Source organism: Olea europaea, chromosome 3 (genome assembly GCF_002742605.1).
Source record: "Olea europaea var. sylvestris chromosome 3, O_europaea_v1, whole genome shotgun sequence".
NCBI lineage: Eukaryota > Viridiplantae > Streptophyta > Magnoliopsida > Lamiales > Oleaceae > Olea > Olea europaea.
In genome coordinates, this window is record NC_036239.1 from 171864 (window position 1) to 189222 (window position 17359).

The following is a 17359-nucleotide window of genomic DNA, read 5'->3' on the forward strand; positions in this document are numbered from 1 at the left end:
AATTGAATAAGAATATAATCCCTCTATTCTTTTTTATTAAGTAAGCCAAATTATATTTAATTTTTTTCTAAATAAATTTGTCAACTAGTTAATTGAACCCAAAATATCATTTTTGTCTTCAGCTCAAACCTAACTCTGTTAGTTAAATTTCAAAGAATTAAAATTAAATGACCTAGGTTTTTCTCAATCAATCTACAATTTCTCAAATAATCGAAACGGAGCAACTATGTCTCTCTTCATCTTATCCTTTTTTCTGTTATATTCATTTAATTTTATCCATTTTGATCGAGGTAAGCTTCATCTCATTCCTATATAATAGTTTAGCACGCTCAATGTATAAACATTATAAGTTATAATTGGTACTCAAGATGTTTATTATCGTGCATTTGTTTTCTTTTTTCATAGTAGTTACCTTCATTTTCATATTATTTATTTTCACCCTTTTTTACCGCATATTTTTCACATTTCTTTTGGTATGATTCCCATATTGAACATGTCGTTAGTTGGATCGGTGTAATAGTGTTGTAAAATGTTTAAATATTTAATTGTTGTACGGACCTAAGCAAAACCGAACAACACGATTTCACAATTAAACTAAAAAAAATTGACAGTTTCACTTATTAATTACTCAAAAAATCTCGATTTTCTTCGATTCTCCTTTGAATAGAACGGAATTTGACCATGTTTAGCCCTAGTATTATGGTTCAGTTTAGAGAAAATTAGAGATTGGCCTTTTATTGCTAGAAACTAAAATATTGAGGATTGGTTTGCTACGACATGAAAATTGAGAAGCCACTCGCTCCATTTAGGGCGGGACTAGTTGTGATTTTTTTCTTTTCGATTTTAAAATAAATAATTCATGTGTTATTAAGATATTTTGAAGGAAGTGGATAGTGGTGTAAAAATAGGTAGGCTAGTTAAGAAATTGGCATGGCTCGGTATTGGTAAAGGATCGAATCGTGAGCATTCACGGGCCAAACTGTAAAAATATCACTAAACTCGAATCGATCAGAATAAAAGTAAAATTTTGTTACTGATGCACATCCACCAACCTAAACAACCTTCAATGAAAGGTTGTTAGCGATGCCCTTTAATAAAAGGCTATTGTCATAGCCTTTAAATTTGGCCGATGGACATTTAAAATCCAAATTTTATTTAGTTTTTAATATTAAAATGGTCGATTTTTTTAGTTGGTGACCTATGGATCGACCAACTCGGATTATGAGGTCGACGGTAACTTTAACGGATCTGTCCTATAGAGATAGAGGCCATGTTATTCCCGCCTAATTTGACACCACTAGCGATGGACGTGAGCAAGTTGGCTTTGTAAATTTGCAATTTACGTCCTTAGATTTCTCTGAAATTAATTTAGTTTTAAATAATATTTAGTGGATTCGTCGAACTAGTAACCCTCACGTTTCTCTCTTTATTAGCATTTTTGGTGGGTCAAAATGATTCGGCGACATTAGTTGATTGGCGGAGTATAAAAGATTATTTACCCTAAATCCTTTTCTTAACCAGTTGTACAACTTACATCTACAAGAGTACTGTATTCCGTTACTCGTCGGCTGCTAGACCGTGTTCCGCCGACGAGGATTTGCAAAGCGATGGCGGAAGAAGCTGTATTAGGTCATCTAGAGAAGAATGAAGAGATATCGGATTCAGGGAAATTCGCCGAGGAAAAGGGAATCAGTCACGATGAGATCGTCAATGTCATCAAGAGCCTCAACGGTTTCCGACTCGTCGACGCTCAAGTCAGTATAAACATTATTATCAGATTGCAATTCATATTTTTCAAAATTTTATTTTTCATAAAAAATAGTGCATTCAGAGGAATTACAAGTGTCGAAGAGTTTTTGCTGACTGTTTAGCAGTCAGTTTATTGGAGTGGTACTATGTGTATTTAAAATGTTTTAACATTTTATCTAAGGATAGGAAAATCAAGGAAGAAAGATGGAGAAACTGATTTTTTGTAAATTAAACTAGGACCAAGGGTTTTGTTGATTCCTTTGAACCCAGATTTCTAGTTGTTAAAAGTATATCCGTTCTTCCAATCGGTGAAAACAACATGGCCTGGTTGATGAATTTTGCTGCGTGGATATTGTGCAGGACATTAAGAGAGAAAGATGGGGGCTCACCAAGGAGGGGGAAATGTATGCTGAGTCAGGATCTCCTGAAACCCAACTCTTTTTAGCTATACCACTAGAGGGTATAACACGGGAAGAGTTGCAGGTGATTCCATATTAATTTTTCTGGTCCATGGATTCCTAACCTGATTTATCATATAAGATTTGTTTATTGTTTATTCTTACGATTGATATTACTTGCCAATATAACCTGCCATATAAGACACTGTAATGGTTTATGTAAGAAAATTGACGAAGCAATAATAATGAAATCCTGGATGCCCCATCCCTTACATTCCACTAATCCAATTTTTATTTATCATTATCACTAGGACCTAAAACCATTAATTTTTAACTGCCATAAATGACCATTGCCTCTGGGTCTATTTTACCCCCGACCCATGAGGACACCACCTGCAGTCACACCCATAATATTACCTCTCTCTCCCAAAGTTTCTGAGGTTGCTTATCCTTGATTATCAATTAACATGATGGTTCAAAAATGGAAATTTCGGAATTTCACTTCACCTTGGTGTGATGTCAGCAGTGCACATGCCCCTGCCAAATTAATTTTTTATTTGGAAATTTTATTGTAAACTAAAGGAACAGCCTGCTTTTAGAATTTGTACCGTAATTGTTTATTTTGTGACGAATGCAGTGCATATGAGTTTTTCTGTGTGTGATAGTTTATCTATGTGCTTATCTATGTGCTAATTGATTCAGAGTTTAGAATTCATAAAACTGCAAATTGTTTTTGCTACAATTGAACTTGTTCTGACTTCAAAATATTATCAACTAACATATACTTTTGGATTGGTTTTTGCGAGTCAATTGTATCTATATGCTGTACCATACTTGGAATACATGCTAATGAACATTTTTTCTGGGATGCAGAAAAAGTTGGACTCCTCAATTTTCAAAATAGGTTGCCAGCAGGCCATAAAGAACAAATGGATAGAGATGGGTAAATCACATGTATCCAGGAAGGTAATGCCCCCTGAAAATCTGAGCTTTCCAATTTTGTGTGAAAGTTTTACTTTAAGCAATCTTGTAATCATAGAACTTCAAATCGCGTGATATTTACAGCTCTGAATATCTGAAAGAGGTAGGGATGCCACTATTTTGTGGGATAAGTTTATTTAATAATGAGCATCTCTTTTGAATTACTAGAAGCCTAATTATCTTGTCAGAGTGAATGTTCATGATAAATTATAAGTACTTTTTTATTCCCTAAAAATCTTTCAGATTCTCAAGCTACTGTTTTTATTCAACTGATTCTTCATTCAATTCTTTCTCCACTTAATTCTTCAATTCTACCTGTGTGCCTTTAGTAATTTCGTACAGTTCAAGATAAGTAGAAAGATATATATCAGGATTGTACTTTTCACTAGGGTGTTCATTATAAAACCAATTGAAGAAAGTGAAAGATTTAGGGTGTATTTTAAGTGAGGATAAATGACTCATTAAAAAAATAATAAAATAATAATTAAAAAAAATTATGAGGGGAACTGTTTCCCCTCAATTTCCTACCTTTTGTGGAAAGAAAGCTATTTTTCCCATCAATTTGGTATAATGGAGATGTTATGGAAACAATTTTTTTTTTTTTTTTTACTTTTTCTGTACTTCATTAAGTAATTTAAGATTTCCACACATGATTAATATAAAAACAAGGTAAAACTGTAAATTTCACTTAAGTTCATTCATCTCTGTCCCTCCGACCAAACAATGGAAACCAGTATGCTTTTTCCGTTTTTCTCTTACCATTCTTTTTCATCTTCCTCCTACTAAAATCACCTTATGCTTATGAGTGCTTTAGGAAATCTGGAATCTTTACCTGTGTTCTTTCTCAATTATGTATTAATCGTCAATATGTTGGACGGACATAGTGATTAAACGGAATATTTACTTCAGTTTGATAGCTGTGCCTGTATGACTGTTTTGGTTCGTCAATAAAGTCTTTAATATCTTTGAGAATATTAGGCTTTCTGTTGATTTGTGATTTGCAGAGTCAATACTTGCATTTAGATGCCTTTGGTACAGCTTAATCAACCCATTATCATGTCAAAGTCAATCTATATTGGGTACAAATAGCCTCTGAATGTTTTGTTTCTTATTTTAATATTGTGGTAGAACTGTAGAAGCACAATGCATGTCACGTGTGCATAAAAAGCTGTAGAAATGGATTTTTTTACAGGGTAATTAACACAACACGTCCCTACCTTTCAATGTTATTGTGCAAAACGTCCTTATCTTTCATTTTTTGACATTTTCAACCCTATTTTCACCTTTCATCTCAATAAAAAATGTGAAATGACAAATATAACCTCCTATTTAAATAAAATAAAAAGAAAAGAAAAGAAAAAATAAAGAACAAATTATAATTATTCTCCTAAACTTTTTAAAAAATTGCAAACAAGTCCAAATAAGTTATTAAAAGGGTAATTAGTATAATTCGTCCATATATTTTATGTTTTGGCATTTTCATCCTTATTTTTACATTTCATTGCGAAAATCATCATTTTCATTCATTTTCTTCATTAAAAGATGTAAAATGATGAATATACCCTCCTATTTAAATAAAATAAAAATAAAGAAAAGAAAAATAATAAAAACAAATTGAAACTATACTTAAAAATCACTTTGTTTTTTTGTTATTTATTTGAAATTTCTCTGTACTTTTTTTGAAAATTTTGGGAGTATAGTTGCAAATCGTTCTTTATTTTTTATCTTTTATTTAAATAGGAGGGTATATTTGTCATTTTATAGCTTTTAATTGAGAAAATGGATGAAAATGATTATTTTCACAAAATAATGTGAAAATAAGAGTGAAAATTCCAAAAAATAAAAAGTATGGATGTTTTTCACAATAATATGGAAAGGTAGGGACCTTTTGTGCTAATTACCATTTAATAATTTATTTGGACTCCTTTGCAGTTTTTTTTAAAGTTTGAGAGCATAATTGCAATTTGTTCTTTAATTTTCTTTTCTTTTTGTTTTATATAAATAGGAGGGCATATTTGACATTTTACATATTTTTATTGAAAAAAAGGACATTTTCCACAATGAAATGTGAAAATGCTAAAAAATGGAAGGTAAGGACATTTTGTGCTAATTACCCTTTTTTTACATGATGTTGGGGATTATTTATATTTTTAAAAATAATAATGCTTTTCATACAGAACTATTCTTATTTTAATCATTTGATGTAGGTACAACATGTTGATGACAGAGTGAGAGATCTGCTCATGCAGATTCAAAATGGGGAGGTGCATAATAATTTTTGAATGAATAGCTTTTTATCTATCTTTTTTTCCCCTTATGTATGTACATATTTGTGCATATGTGTTTTATGGCTTCTTACATCAGCTAATCTTTGGAAAATCCTATATTTAAACAATAATATCAAGAATGACACGAAAAGTCGAAACAGGGCAATGTATAATTTGATTATTATAAACAAAATAAAATATTTTTCAGACAGAGCCAATAGAATCCGATACATAAACATGTTACCTTGTCCTTAAGTTATATTGAAATTCATGAGCTAAGGAGTTAAGAATTAAAAATTCTTGATTACCAAAAATAGAATAAAAAACATATTATATTTGTTGAGCAGTGGAAAATTATTTTTCGGTCCTCATTGTGTATCTAAATAATTGGATCATTTCTTTGTGGATTCCTTGACTTTCTTGAAATATATTTTTCATATAAAGTGAAGCTGTTTGACAAGATGACACGCAAAGGTCAACTTTATTGAAACTACTTTTCATGAAAAATCAAGGTCTGAGTTTGTGTTGTGTTGCTAAAATGTTCAGATGTGCATATTTTTTAAGGGATGCATGGATTTTTTTCATTTTTAGCAAGTATAGATTCGTGTCTCGTTCTCCTGTATATTTCTTCACAAAATAGGAAAGAAAGATACACTTTCCAAAAATTTCAACGAGGCTTGTATTTGCAAGACTTTTAGCGTGCTGTTGTTATGCGTGTATATGCTTTCCGTTGGGTATTAAATAGAGCACCATATAAGCTAGTCAATTTCCTCAAAGCTTTATTTGCTTTGTGAGACAGGGAGATATAAAAGATCTAAAACACAATTTAGATTTATGCATCTCTACTTTATGACCCTCTGATAATTTAATTGCCAACTGGTACAATTCTTATATTGCAGGCAGTCAACGCTGAGGATGTTGATGCTCTCAAAAAAAGAAAGCTTATTACTCCACTGTAATTATCTATATTTGGTTTTTGTTCCTCGTTCATTTTTTTAAAATGCTCTTTCTAGTTGTCTAGTTAAGCATCCATATTACTACGAGATGTGTTATTTTGTGATTATCTATCTGCTTCTTCTTCAAGGATATGGAAAGGCTATTCAGTTAAAAAGGGTCCTAAATATGCTCCAAAAAGGAAAAAGGTGGCTACCGATCTAACTCGAGAGAATCTGCTAAGGTAATCAATATGTGTATACAACATGCCTGGATAGTGTAGTTTGATAAACATATTATATAGCAAATAGAAATAATAAAGAGTTGTTCATGGATAAATTGCAATTTGCACCACAAAACTCAAACCCTCCTTTTTATTTCTTCCTTTTGAGTGTGTGCGCGCGCACGCGTGTAATCTTATAGGCATTTTTTATAAAATTTTGCTGCAGCTTACTTTATAGCTTCTTGCTCTGAAAGAGTACTAGTTATTTGTTGCCTCAATGTGTAGAGAGAGTGAATGGGAAGGTGTCCCTTTCTATTTGTTCAGGATGTATGCTTTTCTAGCAAGTTATTTCTCTGAAAAAAAAAAAAAAAAAAAAAAAAGGGGTGCACCCTACCTTTTCTCCTTTAGGGTCTCTGTTGGTTGGTTTAATCCTTGTATACATTAGTACATTAAGATGTGGCTGTTATTAATCTATGATGGTTTTGTTGGGTTTTGCAGCTTCTGGAACTTCGATGCACTGTTCCAGCCTCAACAACACCCAGCTCGTGATTCGCATGATACATTCTTTTTGAAAGGTAGGTTTAGCTTTTATATCTTGGATATCTGGTGTCTTGTCCAATCTTTGTCAGATTTCTTATGGTAATAAATATTTCACAGAGCCCTCTACTACAAAAATACTTCCTGAAGATTATGTTGAGCGGGTGAAGGGAGTCCATGAATCTGGTGGTTATGGGTCCAGGGGGTAGGCGACTGCATAATGTTTACATTTAGTCCGTGTCACTCTTGAAGGTTTGTGTCAAATTTTCCATTTCTTCTAGGTATGGGTATGAATGGAAGAGGGAAGAAGCAAACAAGAATCTTCTGCGGACTCATACTACTGCCGTTTCAACCAGGATGCTGTATGCACTTGCACAGGTATTTTTTTCTTTTTCTTTTCTTTTAGGGCCTGTATACAAGTGCTCTTTTTTTGTGTGCACAAGCTTTCTTGTTTTCACTCCTTTTCTCTAATAAGTATGATATATTCAAATGTTTAGATTAAGGTCCCATCCGTTTGATCCATTAACTAGTTCTCTATCTTTTTTTCTTCTTCATTTTATAAGCTTGTATTTTTTGTTCCTTGAACTGTGTAGCATCTTTCTACTTATTTGCTATTCAAGCTTCATATATCTTCGGTGAATATCTGGCTGCTTATGAAACTCTTTACAGGAGAGTTCCCTTCATAAGAAGTTATTCATGACCCATGATATTAGGCACATCTTTGTTGAATTTAAAGGTTTATTTATTGAATATTATTAGTGCGTCCTACGTTGCCGCGTGTTTATTCTCTTCGGTTATTGTTCAATATTATTTTCAAAGATGTCACACAAGGTGTTGGGAATGGGGATGAGGTTTCTGGTAGCATATTCTTTACAAGTCAACTTTATCTCCACTGTGCTATCATTCAAGGAGTTTTCTTTTGGGCAGGACTTTGCTCCCAAAAAGTACTATTCAATAGATCGTGTTTTCAGGAATGAAGCCGTGGATCGGACGCATCTTGCAGAGTTCCACCAGATAGAAGGTATTTTGCATTCTCTAAAGAACTTCAAATAGGGTTCAAATAGGGTTCCATGGTTCGATTCATGTTGCCTGTCAAGCTGTGAAGGAGGACTCAATAGGGTGATTGCACAGCTGTTGCTATTCAAATTTAAAACCAAAATTCTGATTGCCTGATGTGGTTCAACCCCAGCTAATAGTAGTTTCACAGGTCAATATATTTTCGTTGATGACATGGATTTAGTGACAGTAAATCCCACATCGTAGACTGGGAGGAAAGAAATTCACTTATGAATTTGAAAGCTTTTTCTAGAATTGTCTGCTTGTTCTTGGGAAGCTTCCACGTGATTCTGGGTATGGGCCACTGAGGATATGGAACCCTTAAGTTGGTCCAAACTCCATGACTTGGCTATATTCATTAGAATTATTTTGGAATATGTAAGGAGAGTTGCTACAGCCAGTATGAGTTTATAGATAATCCTGTTTCTTTGGTTGACATAGTACACTCCTGCATTTTATCTGCTTATTAACTGACTCTTTCATATGGTAGGTTTAATTTGCGATCGTGGGCTTACTCTTGGACATTTGATAGGAGTTCTTGAAGATTTCTTCTCTCGTCTTGGTAAATATATCTGCCTTTTATTTTAGGAGCTCCTTTCAAGCATTTTACATTTTTATGCCCTGATAATTCAAGATTTGATCGACATGAAGCTTTGTTAACCTCTGTCTCGTAACTTCTCATGACGTGCCTTTGGAAAAGATTTATTGATGGCAGAGTGCTGACAAATGTCCTTGTATCTCTTGATTTCAGGAATGTCAAAGCTTAAATTCAAGCCTGCTTACAATCCATATACGGAACCCAGCATGGAAATCTTCAGGTAGTAAAGAAAGATCATTGTTTGAAACTACTGTAGCATTCCCACAAATAGGCTAATTCAATTGTATTCCATCAGTTATCACGAAGGTTTAGGGAAATGGGTCGAAATTGGAAACTCAGGCATGTTCAGACCTGAAATGCTGCTTCCCATGGGGCTTCCTGAAGATGTTCAGGTTATTGCATGGGGCCTTTCCCTTGAAAGGTTGGCAAAATCTTGACATTACAATTACTTTTCTTGCACATTACGATCTTAATATTTTACTTATTGATTATTGACATTCTTGTATTCTTTACTTATACAGCTCTTACTAACCATTTTTGTGTTGTCTAATAATTCTTCTTCCAATTTTCTTCACTTCTACATCAGACCCACTATGATACTTTATGGGATCGACAACATTAGAGATCTCTTCGGACACAAGGTAAAATTGTCTTGTATCTTTTGTACCGAGGAGATGTGTTTTCTTACATACTAGTTCGGTTGCATGATTCTGTGATCGGGTTTTGCAGGTGGATCTTGGTCTTATTAAGAGGAACCCATTATGCCGCCTTGGTCTTTAATTGATCCAAACCATTCCATATGAGAGTTTTTCCTTAAGTTCTTTTATGGTGACTTGTCCAAAAAGCTTAAATTTGGATTCCAGATACACAAGTAATCGAATAGTGAGTTTTATAAACCATTTTGTAGCAATGCTAAGAAATGCTCCCAAGGCATCTGTTGTGGTATTGTTAGATGGGAATTTGTTGATGCATCAACTTTAGATTGAACCTTTTCAAGGCTGTGGAATCAATCCTTGAATTCGTTACTTGGCAATGTGGCTTTCTTGTGTTGTGTATTTTGTTACCTCTTATCTTAATGTGCTGCAACATTTATCATTTGTTTGATGGTAAGGTCTAAGGTGGAATATATGTTACTGAATAATAAAAGTAAATCCTAAAGAATAAAACTAGGTTAAAGTTGGGTCCATTTTACTATCCAATCACGTCTCCTAATGATAGTCTTGGTGATTGTAGATTGTAGTGGTTTATGTTATGTTATTATCTAGTAAAAAGGGATTCACAAGTCCTTTATATTTATCATTTGTTCCAATTCTTTTGGTTTAAATGATCAGCAACAAAACGCTCATTTGGTAGGGCTTTTGACATGTCAAAAGTTACTTCTTGAAACTGAGAAGATGCTTTTACGCCCTTCAAGATTATTTGGTTAGAAGAGTTTTTTGGACAAGTTGTGGTCAAATTGCTCTCATAAAACTCTTCTGAAGAAGGGCATAAATAGAAGTAGAAGTCTTGCCAAATTGTCCTAAAATATCCTTCTATATTAACATTTACATCGAGACAACATAAGTTTATACAAAACAATATACAATTGAATATGTTGTTCCTACCTACATATGTGTTTTTGAGAATCACATAGCATTGTTTTGTACGACCTCGTCATCTTGACCGTCTAATGGCTGCTCATACATGATACCAGCTTCGACTCTTCTGCATCTCCTCACTGCAGCATCGACTCTCGTATTGAATTCTTCGTCTGTGCTTGCCAACATGTACCGCAGCTTAAAATTAATCCGATTTTCCACCATGATCTTGTGCCTAGGAATTATTCGCTCGTCAAGCGAATAACTGAAGAACCTGTAGTACTCCCAAAACTCAGTATTTGAAGAATGGCATGGATCATGCGTAGATAGAGATACATGAAATGAAGAACTTAAATTTGAAGATAATAGCTGGAAAACCCGTAGTGATCTCAGTACTCAGTATTCGAAGAATAACTCATCATGCATACATGGAGATTCGTGCATGCACACAGCCACTCATGAGCGTATAAATGTTTGTATATTTACGAATGGAAAACTTAAATTTGAAAATAATTGCTTAAATTTGGAGGTTTACATTGATGATGTGTACCTTGGAAATTCAATAAGATCCTGCAAAGGACGAACCATCACTCTCCTTAAGTAACGGTACTTGGGACGAAGGACATCTATGTTATAGCAAAGTAGCATAGGAAAATCAGCTACCATTCCACCCAATACTGGAAGTGGTATACCAAGTGATAAAAAGTATTTCACATTGTGATCTAGTTTATTCACAATGCTGCATCCTAAAACCTCTGGCCCTAAAGCAATCACCTTCCCAATGTTCTGTTGGGAAACCCCAGCTTTTGTCAACAAGAAAATGACCTGCATAAATGCCAATAATTGGAGGAAGATACCAAACTTAGAGACAGGAATCGACATTAAACTTTAGGCGTCCAGCAACGCAATCTTTCAAAATGACAATGACAGAAATACCCAAGGAGCACGTAGCATTTTGAAATGACCTTTACAAATTAAAACCTTCTCTGGTCAGCAATTAACCATTTTTTCAGATAACATTATTACAGAGGTAACAAGAGACGAGCAAAGAAAGAAAAAAAATTGTACCACTGGGCGTATCTTTTTGTAGAGTCTGTATGTTAATAATGAGGGAAATCTGGCAAGAACCCTGCCTATGGCATCTTCTTGAACGCCTATATCTCGTAGAAATTGAACCTTGAAAAAACCGAAGTGGAATTTGTTAGTGTTAACAATGAAGTGCTTCAGCATCATTCACAAATTCCCAAATATAGTTCCGTATTTTCTGAAGTCATCAAATATAAGTTGAAAAGAAGTCCAACAGCATAGTAAGCCAGCCAGTTGGGCAGCGCGTTGGATTCACAATGAGCATTTCAAAGAAAGTTAAGTTTAGATTGTATGGAAAGAAAGGTATACCTTTGGCACAATGGTTTTCTCAAGATCGACACAAAAAACCATTGGCTTCATATTGAGGATTCTTCTCATACCATCTTTAGAGATCCCAAGGTAATAGAAATACTTAACAAGAGGATTCCATCTATCTTCAATGCTGCAAATCATCAGTTGCGGTTTAAATGCTAAAAGTCTCCCTACATCTTCATTATTGAGGCCAAACTCCTTTAAATAAGCTACCTGCATAAAAGAGAGCCAAACATCACTTTGGAACTTACTCAAATTCACACTTCTATAAGCAAACATTTCCCGGCACTATAGAAACAATTACATTAAAATTAGAAGTAAAGATAATAATGTTCCATTTTGAAATATTCCATAAACTATGACAATAACGGGAAAACTAAAAACAAGGGAGTTTAAAAAGGTACCTTTTGGTTCATCTCTTCCACAGAGAGGTAACCAAACACCTTGGGACAGTCAAAAAGCATCGTCCCAAAGTCATTTCTATCCATACCCATGTTCAAATAAAATTCCGTTCGAAACTTCACTTCTTCCATGTTAAAGGACAAGATCTCGGGACATCGGCTAATGACATAGCCCATCCAATCCCTCCTCAGGCCATTGTCCTCCAAATAATCAACAATCTCATCCAACTCCTCTAAGCTGCGTTCTAATATATTTTCTCTAGTTCGCGTCAATGCCACACCTATAAATCGTCCTTTCACATGGATCAACTTCAACCATTCAGCCAACCTTCTTATGGAATCAATATTTCCTCTTGAAGTGCATATAAGCCTCCCAATTTGGGGATACGAAAGTGAATTGTGTTTCAACCATCTGCAAGAAATTCAGTATAGAAAGCCTTCTTCTCATGTATTCAATTCTTTCGTGCAATGTGATACAACAGAATAATTCATTCAAGATTCTGAACTAAAAGAATAATTCATCCAAGATTCCGAACTAATAAACAACACAAATTGTTAACACAAATTCAATCATATAGTCCTATGGATTATGGAAGTGGCAAAGACAAAAAATCCTTACTCTACGTAAAGATCACGTACCTTATAAGAGCCACAACATTAGAATCAGCAATGAAGGCCTCGGCCCGAATATTATATGATGACTTTGAGAATTCAGGCAATTGCTTCATGGAAGCAGCCTGAATCATAACATAATCGATAAAATCAGACAATCTAGAAGCCAAATTATTAATATAAGTAATCCCAAACTTGCCCTTTCTCATAGCATCTTTGAAAATCTCTACAGTCACTTTCCTCCTTATCTCAAGCGCCTTCATTAGCATCCCATCATCATACTCACTTTTTTCACTTTTGGAAGAACTCTTAGCAGGTGGTGAAGAAGCATTAGCGTAAATAGAGCCGGGAAATTGAGGTGCCCTTTTGTTTACAAGTGAAGTTTCCAACTGCCTTTCTTTAGATTCTCTGTGCAATAGTGGTTGATTTTCCTGTTTTTCAGGTGGTGGTGAATGTGAGTTCTGTTGTTCTTGGGGAGAGAGGTGGCGGAGGAGTAGGGCGGTGGACTGGGCGTTATGAGTACGCAGAATGTTATCTTCATTATGCAAATTGGTGGCGGTATCTTGATTTTGAAGGGCTTGGGGTTGGGGGGTGGGGGTGGAGGTGGAGGGAATAGGTAATTGGGAAGAGGTGGGGGAATTTGGATGTGTTGGTGGCTGGAGCATCTTTCCGATTGGTTTGGTGGAGGACGGCGGAGAGATAGTGGAGTTGAAGCTGAGACGCGAGCATCTTTCAAAGGAAGGAAATTGGATAGAGGTGTTCCGTGGTAAAACAAGGTAACTAAAGGAAAATTACAACATTATCCCCATATTTGATACTTATATCAATTTGACCTATAACTTTTATACAAAAGAACGTAGAAAGTCCAGTATTTCAATTTCATTCACCTTAGTCCCAATTAACATTTTCCTTCCAATTGAAGGTAAAAATGCCATAGTTTTAAGGGTGAATTTTATAAAAAAAAAGTAAATAATTTTCTTTTTTAATGTTTATCCCATTTTCTTTTTCTTTTTCTTTTTCCTTTTACATTATTGTTCTTGCTTTTTTTCTTTTTTTTTAACCTGTTTATTATTAAGCTCATTTTTGTATTGAGCTTCTATTTTTCTTCAAAAAATCAAAATTTTCTATTAACGATTGTAGGTCCTAGGATAAGTTATATAATTGATCTTTGTTAGAAATGTATATTGTATCCGTGAAATACCATCATCTAAGATTTGGCTAGATTTATATTCAATCCTAAATTTAGTCCTACACTATTTGAAAGTTCCAATTTTATTTCCAACATAGAGATATTTATTAGTGGCCCACTATTGGGTGAAATGAAATGAGGGTAAATTGTTACCTTTTAGCAGCCTATGTAAAGGGAAAATTGAAAAGTAGTGATATACAACTGTTGGATATAGATTGAACATTTACTGAAATTGATGAATGTAAATATTATTTAAATAAAGTGAATCGTTCAATAATTTGCAGAATTTACTAACAATAGATTTTAAGTCGGACCAAGCAGGGGCTAAAACTCATTTGAGTTTTACTCATTACAACAATATAAATGTCCAGTCAAACTATTGGGGCAAATAGGATGAACTTGCTCATGTTTAAATATTATGAATCAATATACTAAAATGATCAAGTATAAGGACCAACACTGCAATTCTACCTAAACTAAAATAAAAGTGGGGTTACAGTGATGAAATGAAAACCCGAGTTCCCCACCATCAAAATCTACGGAGTTGGAACTTGGAAGCAAACTTGCAGAATGATACGAGGAGTAATAGTGATGAATGATAGAGGCAAGCCTCGTCTCGTCAAATTCTACGAATTTCAGGTTTGAATTTCAGATTTTTATCAAAGAAAATCAAATCAATACATTCCTTTGTTAAATCATAACTTGATTTCGTGTTTTCTTTCTTATTTTTCTGATCGAATTGATCGTTCATTATTTAAATTTTATAATTAGCCTGCGGAGAAGCAGCAGGAGCTCATTAGAAGCATTTACAGAGGCAAGCTCCTATTTATTTACAGTCAGTTCTTTTTTTAAGCTTTCCACCTTGCCTTTATTTTTCCCCTTTATTACTGCATTTATCCAGCTATTTATGTTTTTTCCTCCTGCAATATTGATACTTATCTATGTTTTGGCCTCCTACAAGACAAGATTTACGGTTCATTACGTTTAACAAGAAAAAAATTCTTCTTAATTTGTGAAGTTGACTTACTAGGAGGTTATGTGGTGCAGTTCTATGCAGTAAGGGGCTAGAGGCTGGGGAAAGTAGTAAGCACTGTATTTATACCTGTTTGAACTGATCAATGATAATTATTTCTTTCATACTGGAGTATCCTGGGGGGTCTTGTCCTGAGTGCATCTCTTACTTAAAAATCCAAATATAATACTTGCAGGATGTGCGGCTTGTGTACAAGACTTATGCAACTTTGTACTTTGTATTCATATTTGATAGCTCAGAGAATGAGCTTGCAATGCTAGATCTTATGCAAGGTATGTATAATCCATTATTTGATATGAACTTTTACTCTCACTTCATTGACCTTCTGCATAATTGAAGCTGTTAAAATATTAAACAATGACTTAGCTTAGAAGCATAGATCAAGTAAGAAAGAAAGGTGATTCAACAGTATGTCTGATTCTGCCCGCGTGCTTATTTTAAAATGTATAGGCGATTTTACTGTATACAAGTTGTATCCTGGAATGCAGGTTGATTTGTGAATTGTGTCTCCACTTATCATTATTATAATATTTACCAGCATTGGACATGTTTTGTAAAATCCTATTTATTGAGCTTGGTGATTTTATTTAGCTTTGGAACTATTTCTGGTTTCCCGCTGACGTAGAAGAGCATAAAAACCTAACCATTGTTCTGTTCCCATTCTGAGATTTGCACTTGTAGTATTGTGTTTCAGAGACACTTGTCTGTTTTCATTGGTTTGTTTATTTTACTCCATTAAATTACAGTTTTTGTTGAGGCATTGGACAAGTGTTTCAGTAATGTTTGTGAGATTGACGTCGTATTCAACTTTAACAAGGTTAGTATTCATCGCTTTAAACTTAGGAAAAAAAAATGTATGAAGAAGATAACTGTTTGTTTCAAGCACATTGGTTCCCAATCATATTTACTGATATTTCCAAAGCAAAGTGATGCAAAATCATTCTTAATGTACTACTAGTTGATTACGGCCAACCTTTTTCTATTGTTATTGCCATTTCAAGCATGTAATGAGCAATTGACAGTTATTTTTGCTACGCTCACCAAGATTTCATGTGATCAGAAATTGATATATCGGAGCCACCAAGCATTGGTTGATGTCTATTAACTTCTTATTTAGGTCATATCACTTTGTATTTTATTTCACTAATGAATTTTGTTGCTATTACATTTGCCTCATTCCAATATATTGGAAATTGCTCTGGTACCTAAAGATTAATATCGTTGCAAATGCATTGAATTTCTGATTACTTATTCGATACATGCTTCTTTTGTTGAGTGCTTAATCTATTTGAAATTTCAAGAAGCCTTTCAAATCCTTGTTCTGTAGAATCATGCTAGTGACTGCCTATGGATATATTTCATGTTTGAGCTTTTTAGCAGGTGCATACTATTTTGGATGAATTCATTTTGGGCGGTCAAGTTCTCGAGACAAATTCTTCAGAAGTTGTGAAGACAGTTGAAGAAATCTCAAAGTTCTTTCTCCCTCCTCTACTCTGTGTATGTTTGATTAGCTTCAGATATTCTTATGGATTGTCAACCTCTTATTTTATGCAGGATGTAGAGGGCTGCAAATTCAATCATGGGCGGTCCATCAATTCCTGGCTGGCAGTGGAGATAGCAGCTTTATTGCTCTAGTAACTTCCTTTATCACAATCTTATGTTGACGGGACAAATGTTGAGACGTTAGAACTTTTCAATAGCGTGTTGTTGCTGATTTATGTATATTTTTTTGCAAGAAAAATATTAAAATTATTTTCTATATTGTGTTGTGTGTCAATGCAGTCAATAAACTAATGTAATTAGCATCTTTTTCAAATGAGATTATTTTCTGCCTATAATCTAATGTCAGTCCTTTGTTCTCTTGTTCTGGTGACACATGAAAACTCATTGCAAAAGATTATTAGCATAATTGGGTTGACCTTTAACTTTTTGAATAGATAACCATGGGACTTGTTGCAATATGTGACCGTTTATATGTTTGTTTCGACGTGGGAACAGTTTCTCTCTAAGTTTGTGTGTGCACTGTTGCTGGTTAAATGTTGGAATTTAAAGATACCAAGCCAAATGCTAGAATCTTGCAGTCGTTCCCATGTTCTTCCATTAAATCTTGACTTTAATTGCATGTTTTGCGGGTGGAGGACCTAACAATTGATTCATTTAACGAAGGCATTACCCAAGTTGTCTATACATCTCTACCTGTAAGATGTTTATGTATACATTGCTAACTTCGAACATTCATCTGTAATCATATTATATCTATCTCATGACGTCATGGCTTTCTGGTATTGACTGTGAAAGAACCATTCCTTTGTTTAGCATCTAGTAGTGGAAAGGAGTCAGTACTTGATGGCCGATAAGATTGTCCATGAAAAGGAGTATCTAACATGGTTAGGGGAATCGAATGTGC

The 17359-nt window shown here is 34.2% G+C and overlaps 3 protein-coding genes and 1 long non-coding RNA gene across 4 annotated transcripts; 3 read left to right on the plus strand and 1 right to left on the minus strand.

The window, feature by feature from the left end:
• The first annotated feature begins 1380 nt into the window (after nt 1–1380).
• LOC111390898 (phenylalanine--tRNA ligase alpha subunit, cytoplasmic-like) lies at nt 1381–9834 on the plus strand. The gene is made up of 16 exons (XM_023016021.1): nt 1381–1754; nt 2110–2232; nt 3021–3113; nt 5336–5392; nt 6295–6350; nt 6480–6572; nt 6837–6891; nt 6997–7126; nt 7209–7293; nt 7370–7466; nt 8016–8109; nt 8635–8706; nt 8896–8962; nt 9038–9163; nt 9329–9383; nt 9472–9834. Exons 1-16 carry the CDS (start codon nt 1608–1610, stop codon nt 9520–9522), a joined length of 1401 nt encoding a protein of 466 aa, XP_022871789.1. The 5' UTR covers nt 1381–1607; the 3' UTR covers nt 9523–9834.
• A 414-nt stretch (nt 9835–10248) lies between these two features.
• LOC111380530 (transcription termination factor MTERF2, chloroplastic) lies at nt 10249–13489 on the minus strand. The gene is made up of 6 exons (XM_023004119.1): nt 12758–13489; nt 12122–12530; nt 11715–11930; nt 11388–11495; nt 10870–11144; nt 10249–10593 (listed from the first exon to the last, which is right to left on the minus strand). The coding sequence occupies exons 1-6, from the start codon at nt 13393–13395 to the stop codon at nt 10368–10370; spliced, it is 1872 nt and encodes a 623-aa protein (XP_022859887.1). The 5' UTR covers nt 13396–13489; the 3' UTR covers nt 10249–10367.
• Nucleotides 13490–14408: 919 nt separating this feature from the next.
• On the plus strand, nt 14409–14978 carry LOC111380547. Its single transcript, XR_002700204.1, has 3 exons — nt 14409–14558; nt 14691–14754; nt 14967–14978. It is a non-coding gene; the product is annotated as an uncharacterized LOC111380547 (long non-coding RNA).
• A 140-nt stretch (nt 14979–15118) lies between these two features.
• LOC111380540 (AP-3 complex subunit sigma) lies at nt 15119–16814 on the plus strand (the record flags this gene model as incomplete). Its single annotated transcript, XM_023004130.1, has 4 exons — nt 15119–15224; nt 15699–15769; nt 16333–16424; nt 16507–16814. Coding segments are annotated over 4 exons (276 nt in total), but the record flags the coding sequence as incomplete, so codon positions are not given.
• Nucleotides 16815–17359: the final 545 nt, after the last annotated feature.